General features: G+C 44.6%; 1 protein-coding gene across 6 annotated transcripts in view; it reads left to right on the top strand.

The window, feature by feature from the left end:
- The window catches only part of ncor2 (nuclear receptor corepressor 2), a 98,770-nt gene extending 84,996 nt beyond the window's left edge, over nt 1–13,774 (top strand). For 5 of the 6 annotated variants that reach the window (XM_075468456.1, XM_075468454.1, XM_075468457.1 and 2 more), the window contains 14 exons: nt 29–232; nt 511–762; nt 3,521–3,673; nt 3,769–3,996; nt 4,097–4,274; nt 4,432–4,814; nt 6,876–6,994; nt 7,175–7,347; nt 7,495–7,629; nt 10,532–10,674; nt 10,763–10,816; nt 10,998–11,189; nt 11,611–11,790; nt 11,899–13,774. In XM_075468456.1, coding sequence (XP_075324571.1) covers nt 29–232; nt 511–762; nt 3,521–3,673; nt 3,769–3,996; nt 4,097–4,274; nt 4,432–4,814; nt 6,876–6,994; nt 7,175–7,347; nt 7,495–7,629; nt 10,532–10,674; nt 10,763–10,816; nt 10,998–11,189; nt 11,611–11,790; nt 11,899–12,095 — 2,591 coding nt within the window. In that variant the 3' untranslated portion in view covers nt 12,096–13,774. The remainder of the gene's footprint in view (nt 1–28; nt 233–510; nt 763–3,520; nt 3,674–3,768; nt 3,997–4,096; nt 4,275–4,431; nt 4,815–6,875; nt 6,995–7,174; nt 7,348–7,494; nt 7,630–10,531; nt 10,675–10,762; nt 10,817–10,997; nt 11,190–11,610; nt 11,791–11,898) is intronic. The other variant, XM_075468455.1, reaches the window with a different exon arrangement.
- Nucleotides 13,775–15,521: the final 1,747 nt, after the last annotated feature.

The raw sequence follows: 15,521 nt of genomic DNA, 5'->3' as shown, positions 1-15,521 counted from the left end.
GTACATGAAGTTCCTTTCATTTTTCCAGGTTCCAGTAAGAATCCTTCTCAGGAGCGTAAAGCCACACCGACCCCCAGGGAGATGAGGGCCACCAAATCTCCACTCTCTGGTGTTGCGGATCAACAGGCCTATGAGCGTCTGCTTCAGGGTCTTGGAGCTACAGACATGTACCGTCAGATCCCCTTAGCTTTCGATCCTGCGGCGCTGCCCCGTGGTATCCCCATTGACCCAGGTACATCCACAGCCAAAATTATTTTTAACAAAATTAGAATAGGATATCTTTGTCTCCTGAACTGTTAATTTCATGAAATTTCTATACGCTCTCTGTTGTTTCGGTTTCTACATGAATGCAAATTCTCTTCCGCTAAGATTGGTTTCAACTCTCTTTGTTAATCCTTTATAATAACCTTGTCGAAAACAATGAAAGAAAACAACACCTGTGTGGACTTTGATTTCCTTTTCCCATGTGAATGATTTCCAAACCTACTGTTTCCTACTCTTCATCCACAGCAGCCTACTATTTGCCTCGCCACCTTGCTCCCAACCCGGCATACCCTCATCCCTACCCCTACCTCATACGTGGCTTTCCTGACACGGCAGCGCTCGAGAACCGCCAGACACTGCTCAATGACTACATCACCTCTCAGCAGATGCACCAGTGGCCTGCAGCTGCTGCAATGGCTGCCCAACGTTCAGACCTGCTTAGGGGCCTGACTCCTCGAGACCAGCCCCTGTCTCTGCCCTACTCTGCTGCCCCACGTGGTAAGACGAGTGAACTAAAAGTGTCATTAACACCATCGGATGTCTTTTGCTTTCCAGTTGGCTTTTTTCAGATGTTTGGCAAAACTGAAACCTGTATCAGATGTTCTGCTCTTAAAGATGGGTTAAGGTTTTTTGCAAGTGAAATGATAATCAAGGATGCAAACAACTCCATTGTCATTGAATCTGACTTTTTACTTCCATCCCGGAATTCACAATTGATTTCTGTTTGACAAGCCAGAGTAGCGGTGACTAGCAGGGTTCAATAGAAAAAAAACTGAGGCTGGTTGTATATCAAAGCAACAAATCAGTGAAATAACAAAAAAAAGGCTTACACCCAAACAAAGAAAAGGGATGAGAGTGCATTCTGAACTGTTTGCATAGTCCTTACACATGGGTGCTGTAATTAGCTGTTAGCCTTGCATCCTCTGCCAAAACCACACAGTAAGATAAAACAAGGAATTAGAAGCAGGAGACAGAGACTCTGCAAGGAAATGCACACACTTTAATGGCTCATAAGATTTGAGAGGGATTACTTTAGTATGAGTTTGCTTTTTCGAAATATAACTATCCTGCTTTGTAAGCATTTAACAAAAGGTCGGCACTTAGTGAAGTTTAGTTACTTTACATTCGTAACGTTGTACGCTACTGTCAGAGCAGCGTTTCTTATATTGAATTCTTAACTTGTAAACTTGATTGAGTCCATTCATTCGTCAGCCTCACAGTGAAACTAGTTGACTGAAGTTCATTTAACTTTATGCAAATTATTATATAATGCCACTGCACTAACTAGCAGTGGACGTGGTATGAATTTTTCAGTGGCAGCTAATTTTATTGAGAGCAGTGCAGATATCGTGTGAAGGCTGCCTGCAGTGCAGTCATGCCTGCATTCATTCTGTGTTCACCAGCCTCGTCAGTTATTGGCGCCCAATGCCATGAAATAATACTGATTTAACTGAAATTAGGAAATGATTGACAGACCATTTATTTTTTCTAAAGCCAGTACTGTCTTTACCCCTGTCAGTACTGTAGTTGCACCGATATCTTTGATGTATTAAAAAAAATATATGTATTTTTTTTTTTTTTTTTTTTTAAAGGAAGTGAAAAAAAAATAAAAAGGTTGAATTGCATTGAAGTTGCCAGGAACCGAGTGTGTTGGTTTCGAGATGGAATTTAATGAAGGAGCAGATGTCAACAAACACAAAGTGGGAGCATTTAAAGCAACATTAGGCTAAATCTAAGCCGATAACATCTTTTTACAATAATCATTTACTGTATCTAGTAGGGCTGAACGATTATGGAAAATAATCTAATTGCGATTTTTCGCGCCAATATTGCGATGCGATTATTTTTTAAGGTCTTTGTCTTCTGTATTATTAAACAAAGACAAGCAATGCATCATACAGTATGGCCAAAACTATATTACATTAATTTTAAACTGTTCTTTCCTGGAAGACAGACCTCTGTTATGATGACATGAGGTGATGCATGAATTGATGACTGACATTTTTATTTAACAAAACAGTATATTTGAACATACACAATAGTATATTTTGAGCTTACAAACATCTGAGCATAAAGTGTTGACAAGGAACAAGGAATCACATGCCATGACACCAAACTTCTACAGTAGTACAAATATGGTCTGTACTCACAAAACGATGTATTTGGAAGTTTGTACATAGTCCAGGAGTTTATTATTATCAACACAAGCCTAATAGCTTCTCTGCTGCAAAAGCTGCGTCGACGTCACTTCCTTGATCTGGGAGCTTCAAAGTAAGATGAGGGTTGATCTACTACTGTAGACAACAAAGTATATGCTATATTCTATATGAATTTTTATGAATTTTTATGTTGTAGAGTTGTGAATTTATTTTATCAATGGAGAAATTGAGCAGCCTTGCGTTGTTGTCTACAGTAGTAGATCAACCCTCATCTTACATTGAAGCTCCCAGATCAAGGAAGTGACGTCGACGCAGCTTTAGCAGCAGAGAAGCTATTAGGCTTGTGTTGATGATAATAAACTCCTGGACTATGTACAAACTTCCAAATGCATCGTTTTGTGAGTACAGACCATATTTGTACTACTGTAGAAGTTTGGTGTCATGGCATGTGATTTTAGTGTGGTAATTTTGGAGATACTGCCAGGTTCCATTAGCGCTTGTACTAAGCTATTCGGGATAACTCAGTAACTCGGCTGATGTTCAGCCAAGATCGGAAAAACTTCGGGTGGGCTACTTGGCTGGATGTCACGGTTCAAATGACCCAAGGGTGAATCTACACACGACTGATGTGCAGTTCCTCTTTGAAACTAGCATCCCCGCAGGGTCTGGTTCTGTTGAGCCTGAGGCCATTGTGTAGGTTACAGCTTTGCTTGCGAGTTCTCTCCGGTAGACTGTTTCATAACTTTGCTCCCCGTGTCACGTGACCAGAGTGCAGCCTCTGTGGTTAGACAATCTCGTTTGATCATATCACATGTTTTACTCGCGCATGTCACGTGAACAGAGTATAATCGCAGCCTTTGCGATTAGAAAATTGCACTTGGTCATATCGCGATATTATCGCAAATGCAATATATCGTTCAGCCCTAGTATCTAGTAAATGTAGCTCCACGCCACATGAAAATCACCAAAAACTGAGATAAAGTTCGAATAATAAATCGTGATGCTTGTCAACGCGAGAATGCAAAGGCCTTTGTTTAGCAGTCATCTGGACGAGCTATTGGATTATCCTTGACCATTCTCTTCCTTCTGTCCCCTAGGGATCATCGATCTTTCTCAGGTGCCACACTTACCTGTCCTGGTCCCTCCCTCTGCAGGGGCAGCCAGCTCCCCAATGGATCGCATCACCTACATCCCTGGTACAAGCACCACCTTTCCTGGCAGGCCTTACACCACCTCACCTATCTCACCTGGTATGATTAGTTTCACAGAAGCGTGTCACTACAAGACGGAATGTGTTGCAGTCTCACAGTTTTTATAACGAGTTGCTTTTCCCTTTTCTGTTCAGTTGGCTCCTCACACATTAGCAAAATACAAAGCACGCCCTCATCTTCAGAGCGTGACAGATATCGCGAACGTGACAGGGAGCAGGACCGAGAGAGGGAGCTCGAACGGGACCGGGACAGACGAGAGAGAGATCGAGAAAGGGATCGTGACAAAGAGAGAGACCAAGTGCGTGACAGAGAGAAGGGCGGCTCTTTGGGAAACGTGGAGCACGCCCCCATCTGGCGACCAGGTGTGGATTAGATTTAAATCATGTTTAGAGTTAAATGTGAAGTCCCATGTTGGCTGTAGTTTGAGTAGCCTACATCATTTTGTGTGTATGCCTTTCTTAGGTACAGAGCACAGTTTGGCGAGCAGCAGCGGGAGACCTTCATCCCAACCATACAGCCACCAGCACTCACCAGTCTCACCTCGTACCCAGGACAACGTGCAGCAGAGGCCGAGTGTCCTGCACAACACTGGGGGCAAAAGTTTTCCTGTCAGTGAGCATTGCAGCTCATCTGTGTTACGGTAAAGATCATTTTAGTCCTGCTTTTACCAGAACAGTACTGTCACCTTAACCAAAACCCATTTATTCCAAAATTTGATGAAAGACGGCATTGATAGATTTGAATTTTTTTGTTTTGTTTGTTTGTTTTTTATTTTGAATCTGTGGTTGTCTTCCCAGGTCCATGCCCTCAGGGTCATCCCGCTACCAAGCTTACCCAGGCCACCTCCAAAGAACAGGTGTGCCCCCCGATGCCTACCCACCTGCCACAGACTCGAGTATGGCCAAAGAGCAGAGTCGAGATGGAGGGAAAATGAGGGGAGGTCTACCCAAACACATGCAGGACCAGCACGGGGCATCGGGTAAATCTGACCCCAAGCTGTCTAGCCCCAGCCCAGGAGGAATTTACCCCGGTTCTTATACCCCGGCTTCAGGCCGTTCCCAACACCTGCTGCCTCTACAATCGGATACCTCTTCTGGTCGTGGGGAAAGCTGTACACCCAGTAGAGAAAAGACTCAAAACAAACCGATGTCCGTTCAGGAACAAGAGCTCCGATCACTCGGTAAGACCACCATGACTGCGGCCAACTTCGTAAACGCGATTATTATGCGTCAAATTTCTTGTGAAACGGGGATGCCAGAGATGGGTTCGCTTGTTGCCAGCAGCACCACTGATGGTAAGACGCTCTGGATCCCAGGGGACCCCCCTCGTCACCCAGACCCTCCCTCGCCAGTCTGTGGCCTATTGCACGCTGTGGTGATTGGCATTATGAAATCAGCTCAACTCATTTACATTTTTCTTTTATTTCAGCGCTACAATTTGTTGCCCCCCCCCCCCCTATTTTAACATGAGCTGTTCTTCAAACTTAAAAGACCACCAATGGAGCCCGCTTGAAAATCATACCTCTGTCCCATCATAATTGGACCTGACATGCTGAAATTGATGGTGGTTTACGTGCTTATTAGTATGAATGGCCATAAACAGAGTTTTCTATTAAGAGGGTTTTTAGGTGTCCTTTAAGGAAGCTAAAGCTGGTGGGACATTAAGATGGAACATCTTTTGCTGCTTTTCTTCATTTTCATTTCGTAGCAGATGCAACTTGAATCTATCACGTGGCACCCCTCCTCCCTCCCATTTGGCTGCCGTATTTAGATAGAATATTTCCCCTTGTGCAGTTTGGCATGACGAGAATATTTTAGACTCAACAAAGCAATACACCACAAGATGCTGTTGCATACCATGTTCAACAGGGCTGCTGTTATTTGGCTTCTTGAATGCAGTGATACTGCTTCCCTGCTGTCGGTCTAGTGAGACACTGTCCAGCAGAAACTTAAATAGCAGTTTTGAATTACGACTTGCTAGGAAACAACTTTGGAGAATGAGAACATGGGACCACCATACTCACTCCCTGGGGTCCCAAAGAGCACTGGTGCTGCAGAGGAAGAGGGCTAGTAAGGGGAGGGACATGGCAGAGACGGGTAGGAGAGGAGGATGGGGGCTTCAGCCATTCAGTGGAAGGGGGGTACTACAGCTTCCAGCCTTCTCTGCATGTTGCCGTTTATGGCTCACTGTTTTTGATGCTGAATTTCTTTGCTCATTTTTGTTAAACACACGCACGCACACGCACGCACACGCACGCACACACGCACACACACGCACACACACACACACACACACACACACACACACACTGCCAGCTCTCGACTTATATGCTTTCTAAACAGATACAGTAAAATATAAGATTAACTGTTAGCATGCTTTCAACAAACAAGGAGGACCACAGAAGAAAATACTGGATCATGTTTGGTGCTCATGAAATTAACCCAGAGTCTCTTATGTTGTTTCTTGCTAACAACAAAAGCCAGAACATCTTGTCCCTTGTGGGAGACTTGTGTTCTCATGGGAGTCTATACAGTCAACACTTCCTCCCCCTCCCATTATAATGTTACATCATCCTTCTCTAAGGTGAAAAAATTAGCTCAAGAGTTGTGTAATAAATCGTATCGTGAGACATAACCAAAGCTTTTGAAATGATCTCATATTGCTCACTACAGCATGCAGGCAGAATCTGTTGGTTCAGTGATTTCAGAAGTAAGTCATTCACCATGACTCTTCAGTTGAGTTTATTTTCCCGTTGTAACAATACCTTTTATTTTTATAGCGTGCAGTAAATACTTTTGATTCTCCTTGTTACAGAGGCAGTACCCCCCCCCCCCCCCCCTTTTTCAAATAGATCTGTAACAAAATTGCTGTTTTGACTTCTTCATTTGAGTCAGCGATGCACATCCAGTCAATTTTAGCTTCAATTCTCATCAAAGCACAGCTTACCAGGTCTACAGAATATGCAAAGTATCAACTAAAAATAATTAGATGAGTGCTGTGGCTCATCTCACACACACACATACACACTTACATGTTGACTGTGGTTACTTTGTAGAAGGGCTTGCACCTTGAGTTTTCCTGTGCAGATTCATCATTAAATGTGTAAATTAAACATTTGCCAAAGCCTTGATGGGTGAAAACACATTTCTGAACAACGCAGGTTTAAAAGTTCTTGATTCGTCACTTAACGTTTACTCGTGTGGATGTGTTTGTCTGTTTGTTCTTTGAAACTGACTCTCAGCTCCGCCACATGGTCTCTACCGCCCCCCCTCTGAGGAGAGACTGTCTCCAGGCCAACAGCCTCCGTCCCCCTGTGTCAAAGGCAGCCAAAGGGTGGTGACTCTGGCGCAGCACATCAGTGTAAGTCCGCTGTGTAGCATACAATTAAACAGTAACCCTCAACTACTAACATGATAAACAGATTACATAAAAAGAAATGAATAAATGTGAATAGAAATGCATGATAAAGCAGGTAAAGATGAATGATCAGGGAGAGTGTTGTGTAATATCCTAACATTTCCGCATCTTTTATGCAAACAGGAGGTGATAACTAAAGACTACACCAGGCAGAGCCAGCAGCAGCAGCAAAGCTACCACGGCTCTCCTGTCCTGGACTTGACCCGTCCACCCAGTGCCTCCCAGCCTCCACCCGCTTCACAGGAGTCTGCCCAAGGATCCCGCTACACAGAGGGTGGAGAATGCATCAGAGATCGGTAGGAATCACTACCCTCACGCTTTATTTTAGAATTCCCCAAAACGGCTCAGTAAAAAAAAAAAAAAAGTAGTAGTAAAAACGCTGATATTTTTAGTGGGACTTTCAGTTCACATGGAGTAAATATGTTTCTCTGTGTACTCTCCAGGTCTCCCCTTCAGCCCAAGTCTTCACCCGTCAGTGTTTCCAATGACTGCATTGAACCAGTGTCTCCCCCTGGAACCAACTCTGAACCTGAAATCCAGGGAGGGGCGTCCTACACCAGCGAGCAGGGAGAGCAAGGGTCAGTGCTTATTGCCGTGCTGGGAGCATCAAAGTTCGAGTCAAACCTCCCACACCTGCTCATTCAAAATGAGAGCATTCAAACTTTTGACTTTGTGTTGTTATGAAGCTACATCCCTACACACTGTATGAATAGCTGATAGTACCTCTGGCAGGAGGGGTGACCTGAGAGCTTCTGTGCTCTTTGGATGAGCTCTTTGGATGTTACCAAGTTCTGATTCTGGTGACGGCGCACAGCAGCTGTCGGGGGGGGGGGGGGGGGGGTGGTTACAACTACAAAAGTGTAGTTTTAAATAGTCGACCGCTCGCTTATCCTTATTATAATATAACTATATATATATATATAACTATATATATATATATATATATATATATATATATATATATATATATATATATATATATAGTACTGGAGAGGAGGATCCGCCGGATAGTGGAATTTCGGATTCAGGAGGTGCAGTGTGGTTTTCGTCCTGGCCGTGGAACAGTGGACCAGCTCTATACCCTCGGCAGGATCCTGGAGGGAGCATGGGAGTTCGCCCAACCGGTCTACATATGTTTTGTGGACTTGGAGAAGGCGTTCGACCGTGTCCCTCGGGGATTCTTGTGGGGGGTGCTCCGGGAGTATGGAGTGCCGGACTCCTTGATATGGGCTGTTCGGTCCCTGTATGGCCGGTGTCAGAGTTTGGTCCGCATTGCCGGCAGTAAGTCGGACATGTTTCCTGTGAGGGTTGGACTCCGTCAGGGCTGCCCTTTGTCACCGATTCTGTTCATAATTTTTATGGACAGAATTTCTAGGCGCAGCCAGGGCGTTGAGGGGGTCCGGTTTGGCGACCTCAGAATCGGGTCTCTGCTTTTTGCGGACGATGTGGTTCTGTTGGCGTCGTCGGGCCGTGACCTTCAGCTCTCACTGGAGCGGTTCGCAGCCGAGTGTGAAGCGGCTGGGATGACCATCAGCACCTCCAAATCTGAGACCATGGTCCTCAGCCGGAAAAGGGTGGAATGCTCTCTCCTGGTCGGGAATCAGATCCTTGCCCAAGTGGAGGAGTTCAAGTATCTCGGGGTCTTGTTCACAAGTGAGGGACGAATGGAGCAGGAGATTGACAGGCGGATCGGTGCGGCGTCTGCAGTGATGCGGGCTCTGCACCGGCCCGTCGTGGTGAAGAAGGAGCTGAGCCAGAAGGCGAAGCTCTCGATTTACCGGTCAATCTCTGTTCCTACCCTCACCTATGGTCACGAGCTGTGGGTAGTGACCGAAAGAACGAGATCGCGAATACAAGCGGCCGAAATGAGTTTCCTCCGCAGGGTGTCTGGGCTCTCCCTTAGAGATAGGGTGAGAAGCTCGGTCATCCGGGAGGGGCTCGGGCATCTGGTTAGGATGCCTCCTGGACGCCTCCCTGGTGAGGTGTTCCGGGCCCGTCCCACTGGGAGGAGGCCCGGGGAAGACCCAGGACACGTTGGAGAGACTATGTCTCTCGGCTGGCCTGGGAACGCCTCGGGGTCCCCCCAGAAGAGCTGGAGGAAGTGGCCGGGGACAGGGACGTCTGGGTCTCTCTGCTCAAGCTGCTGCCCCCGCGACCCGACCCCCGGACCAGCGGAAGATAATGGATGGATGGATTTTTTTTTTTTTTATATATATATATATATATATATATATATATATATAAAAAAAAAATAACCCTTATTCCTGTTGGCTATTTTATTTCTGTAGGCATGGGTCGAAACATCACTGGCATGACAACAGAGAAGCATCCTTTTTTATATACACACACACACACACACACACACAAGGTCTATATGTGTCTGTGAGCCGGCTCAGCTGAGCGGTTGCAGCTTGCCAAGCATCTTCTCTTCTAGAGCGATGATGCTTGTGTGGCTGACCTCTTGTTGTACTAAATATACTCCGCCTCTTACCAACTGTGCTCACAGACTAACACAGTGTGTTTTACTCCCCGTGGTTGGCCTGCAACCAGTTTACTTTTCAGGTCAAACTACTTCTTCATTTGATCCAGAAGTCACATTTTGGATTATCCTGTAATTCAATAGATCACATGACTTCAGGAAAACTTTTGTGCTATATTAGTCTGTCCAGAACTGGACTTTTAACAAAGACATTTTAAAGAAAATTTTAGTCCAACTGAAGATAGAACAAAATCAAATATTTCAAACTCAGACGAACACACAGATCATTCAGGTGGTGCTCACACAAGGTACTCTACTCATAGTACACAGATCGCAGCCCAGGCTTTGACCTGCAAGTCACTGAAGAAGCTGGTAAACAGGACAAGAAAAAAACCTGTAAGGGTAGAGAATTTCTAACTGCAACATGGCAAAAACCAAAAGAAATACTGCACATGCAAAAAGGTACAAACTTCTGTGCAGGTCACAGATCGACGTGGCCACTTAATTACTGTCAATTCTTTTGGTCTATGAAGTAAAAGGGTCAACAGGGGGAAAAAGACAATATTCTGAAGGTGAAAGGGCGTGTGTTATCAACGAAGGCGGCAAAGCTGGAAATACTTTGATTAGTAAATCAAATGGCCCCTCATGTATACTGGTACACACAGTGGGACAGAGCATGGGACTGATCAGACAATACTTGAGTCATCATTTTGCATCGTCTTTGTAAACCTTACAGTGATGGTGTCGGTAAATTAATAAGTCCAATGATCCTTGACCACAACAGTTTGTACCAGGAAAGGGGGGGTTGTTGCATCTTGGCCTTGGTAAAATACATGGTTGGATGAGTGAAGGTTTCACATCATAAACATCGTCTCTTACATCTGTTTATACCACAACCTTTTGCATTTAAACATTCAAACCAAACCACACTATGTAAAGTAGGAAAATATCATTGATTTGTTTGTGCGCGGGTTGACCTGACACCACTTCTCCACATGCAGATTGGACTCCCGTTCTCCACCCAATACCTCCCAGCCTCCAGCTTTCTTCAGCAAACTGACTGAAAACACCTCAGCTATTGTGAAGTCTAAGAAGCAGGAGATGATCAAGAAGATGACTGTGGTTGGCAATGAAAGTGAATTCAGTAAGTCTGACCTTGGCACAGGGATAGCCCGAGAATTAAAAGTAATGGGAGACAATCTTATGTTTGATTTCTCTGATTACACTTTCAGATGCTGGTCAGCCGGGAACAGAAATTTTCAATATGCCAGCATCCACAACTGCAGGTAACCAGTTAGATATGTAAAATTGGGAGACAGAAAATTGGAGCAAATGTTTTAGTAAAGCAGAATAGTGAATGTACTGGATGTTGAGGCTGAGACACATGTGGCCCCTTAGCAACTGGATTGACTTTGCAGCAGGATCTTAAGAAAGGAGCAACTTTTAAACCCTTTTTTCCACTCATAGGACCTGTGAGTGTGCGCAGCCACCCAGCTCCAGAGACGCCTGGCAACTCTATTGGTCTGGAGGCCATTATCAGAAAGGCCCTAATGGGCAAATACGACGATCCGTCTGAGGAGCGCTCCCCATCCAACACAGCTAACGCAACCGGTGCCAGTGCTTCTAATGACGGGCGGGCCGAGGACTCCTTCCTACAAGGTGACACCTCTTTAATGACTTTTATTCACATGAAGGTTGTTGACACCACTTTTTTTTCCATCTCTCTACCTGAGTTTTGGGTGACGTATTCAGAGCTCTAAGGGTTTGCACCAAGCTTTGCATCAAACTTTAGCTCTATACAACTTATCTCAGATTAGCAAGCAGCGATCTCTTGGCTGCTCAAGCCTAAACTTGGTAGCTTTTCACTTAGAGTGTAATTCTTTGGCCGTGAAACATCCGTGTTGAACAATAATTTATGTTTAAAGAAAGACATAAAAGGATTTAATAATTTTGTCGTCAGTTTTCCATTAAAGTGTCTACATAAAGGCCTCTGCTGTGTGTGGCGGTCGCCCTGCATGGGGCTAGAGGCAGCTTAGCTTCCCCCTGTTTTACACTGGAGCTCTGCCTCCTCTGTTTGCAGGAGGGTCAAAGTCCTCAAAGGGCAATGGGCGCTCGAATGGGCGCAAGGCCAAGTCCCCGGGGCCCGGTCTGTCCGGGAGTGAGAGACCTTCGTCTGTGTCCTCGGTCCACTCAGAGGGGGACTGCAACAGAAGAACCCCTCTCACCAACCGTGTCTGGGAGGACCGGCCTTTGTCTGCAGGTACCTTTTCTCCACTCTCTGATCCTCTGTTGACTGATGTGACGATATTTTCAGGAAAAGAAGAATGTTTCTGAGACTTCCCACTAATTATGTTACTACCTTCTGCAGGTTCAACACCAACCCCCTTTCCATGTAACCCGCTGATAATGCGTTTCCCCAGCGGGACGGTTTCAGCTCATTCCCCCTCCTCTGGCCAACAGGGGGGGCAGGGCCCTGGGTTAGGACCTGGACAGGGTCGCTCCTGGGAGGAGGAGCCCAAACCTCTGCTCATGTCTCAGTACGAGACCCTGTCCGACAGCGAGTGACCAGAAACGCCACCGCACAACAGGACCCGCTAACAAGTTAGCCTCCTCTGCTGCTGCAGCTACACACACACGCACGCGCACACACAGTACTGTCGAGACGTCTGCAGACCTTCCTTCTACATCTGCTCCACCAGTCATCAATTAAGAATCGTGTCCATTGTCCTCTCGCACACGAGATGACCGAAAGTGATGAAGTGGAACTCTGGTGCTCCCTGGGTGTGTGTGTGTGTTTGTGTGTGTGTGTATATGTTTGCACTTACATGTTATGCATTCACTCCAGGACTACTCGAAAGGACAAATCACTTTTTTTTTTTTTTTTTCCTAAAACTTTACTACTATTCCTCACTGGCCTTATAAATACAGACACAACTGACCGGTATCTTTTGGGCGTACCGGTCAAATCTGCTAGCACTCGCGCGATGACTGCTGCTCTAATGACAGATAATTGGACTGCAGATTTGCCCTGAGAGCAGCGGTGCACGCAGCGAGGACCCATTTGTTTCTTCACAGTGAACTCCAGGTGCAGGTACCTGCTACCACTACAAGAATACATGCAATGAAACAGGAGGAGAATCAACATCTTGTTTTTCTTGTTTTGGTTCTTTATTTTTCTCCTTTTGAATTATGTCAGTCCAGTCCTGTGTTTTGTGAGCTGAGACCTTTAGTACATTTTGATGGTGAACTTTTGATGGTGTCATTTGTTGTCTCTATCTGCAATTATGCATCTTTTTTTTTTGGGTTGGGATTGAGGGGCAGAGGTTATGAGGGGGTCATATCATTGGTTTACAGGGTAAACTTGTAGTTCATTGCTGATGTCATATGTTATAGGGAGGGCCCTGGAGAAAGGCAAAGCCTTTAGGAATCTGTGTGGGAAGGGGTTGATTTGCCAGATGGATGGCACTGAGACAAGTGACACTTTCTCACTGTTTTTATATTAACCATGTCTGTGTTTGTTGAAACGGTTTTTTGGATATTAAGCACTTAGTTGTCAGTCTGTTCACAATGGCATTTTTAAGAATCTGTTTTTCTAGGGGCTGCCGAAAGTGGACTCGAGAACAGCTCAGAAATCCAGTTGTGGAGGTGTCCTTGAACACCAGTCTTTTGATTTTTGGTCTTGCTGCCTGTATTCTCTATCGCTCCCACACTCGAAGGGACAATCACATTGAAATAAATGATGACTAAGCCGCTACGAGCAGGTTGCAGACCAACTTTTAAAGCTGCTCAAAGGCTAAATTTCGCAGCATCACTCTGAGTTTCAGTGCATTTCAGTGGTGACAAAAAAAAAGCCATCTTTCTATGACCCTTGGTCTTTAGCAATGTCAGCTCTAGCTGTACTGCTAAAACCCTTTCTAGGAGCTGTTGTGACAGTCTGACCTCTGACCTTTTACTGCCCTGAGGAGGCACAGAGACTCCTCATACTGGCAGATTTTGTACAGTTATGAAATATTCTTAGTGTTAAGTGCCATTTATTTTACATATACAGTACTGAAGTTACCAAGTGACGCACAAGTTTTATTTTGGCCCCGCATGCCAGGGTTTATACTTTCCACACAGGGAAATCTAAAACAAAAATGAAATGAAACTTCTTGATAAATTTTTTTGTTTTCTTTTGTGTGCGTGTGTGCATCCCCCCCCCTTCCAAATCGGTCACTGCCTTAGCTTTTAACTGCTTCACTTATCATCCTCGAAACAAGATCGAACAACATCCCAGCCATGTTTACCGGGCTCGCCTCAGACACTATTTGACTTTTGACACTTTAAGTGTACTTCATCGCACCTCCTTTTTGTGTGTGTGTGTGTGTGTGTGTGTGTGTGTGTGTGTGCGTGCGTGTGTGTGTGCGTGCGTGCGTGCGTGCGTGCGTGCGTGCGTGCGTGCGTGCGTGCGTGCGTGCGTGCGTGCGTGCGTGCGTGTTGGAGGAAGAGGACGAGGCATTCTGGTGGCATTTTGTAACATTAGCTGACACGTTCTCCCACTTTCGCGCAGTATTTAGAGGCTGCTCTTTGTGCAAATTGATGTGAGAAATTTCTGGCTTGTGACATCATACAAGCAGGGATAGTCGTCCCACCCCCACCCCTGGCTGAACACTCTGAAGAAATACGAGTAAGCTGGTGAAGAAAGACTCTCCTCCATTTCTCACTCATTTTGTCACGGTGAATTCTAACAATACAGACATGACTGTTATAGGACTACCTCCTCTCCTCCTTCATCCTTCGCGTCCGATGGTAAAGCATCCAGCATGGCCCACCTGCAGACAGCTCATCTCAGCTGTTTTTTTTTTTTAGTTCTTTGTTTTAAAATATATCTATAAAAAACCAATGGAAGGTTTGTAACTTCATCGTTCAAGGCAAAAAAACAGAAAAAGAACAGCCAGGCTGAACGTTGGTCACTCTGTATGTGTATCATTTTTCCTCTGCTGAAATGTAAGAATGTGATGCTAAACAGACTAAGCCATATCCAGCTGTCCCTTAACCGATGACTAACATGTTGTTTTTAAAAGTACACTGAAATTAGTTTTTAACATGCATCCAGTTTTCTTTTTGCTCTTATAAGTTTGTTTTAATGCACAACTTTGGAATCATAAATCAAATGAATCATTCAGACCGAAAAAGGACAGTTGGTCACATGTTCCCTGGATGGTGGGTGGGTGGGGGATCGAGAAAACGGACATTGTTCAACCATTTTGTGCATTTTTTTCCCTTTTTTGTTAATTTTTTTTTTTTTTTTTATTATAACCCACTGTATAATAGCAAGGATTGTATATACAACTGAAGAGATGTAAATATTTATGTGGCTTGCTTCAAGGTTGGTATTACAAAAAGAAAAAGAAATATTCACATGTTAAATTCTACATGCCCACCAGCAAGCTTTGTGGATAGCAGTGTAAAAATGAAAAACAAACAAAAAAAAGAGACACTGCCTTAATGTTTAAATAAAAAGCTTATTGCCACTCATTGTGTTGGAGTCACATTTGTTGGCGTCTGTCTTGAATTATCATTAAAGAAGGTAATGCAGTACATTTACGTCCAGCAGGGGGCAGTACAGGCACATTTTCTTTTACAAGTTAAATTTAAGATTGAATTCTGAAGGAGACCCATTGTCTCTACGTACACTAACGAAATCCAGCCCTGAGCTGTCACCAAGCTGCTTTTAAAATAACACGCACATCTTCCTGCGGTGACCGATGCCGCCTAAAGTTGTTTTTGATCTGCTGGAGATCGGCAGCTCATTGAGGTCAAACGGCACAATATCGTTGTATAATCCCCCTCTTTATGCAACTTTCATGAGTTCTGCTCTTCTAACATTGTGAAGTAACATGTTGTAATTTGTCATTAATTATCCTTCCTCAACTTATAACATGCACACCAAATTTCTAGAGTCGAATAGTCTGGAATTTGACCAAAAAGTGCCATTTTAAAGGAGATTTT

This window comes from Odontesthes bonariensis, chromosome 6 (assembly GCF_027942865.1).
Source record: "Odontesthes bonariensis isolate fOdoBon6 chromosome 6, fOdoBon6.hap1, whole genome shotgun sequence".
Lineage (NCBI taxonomy): Eukaryota > Metazoa > Chordata > Actinopteri > Atheriniformes > Atherinopsidae > Odontesthes > Odontesthes bonariensis.
The sequence above is the reverse complement of the archived record's forward strand: the minus strand, read 5'-3'. Positions and strand labels throughout refer to the sequence as shown.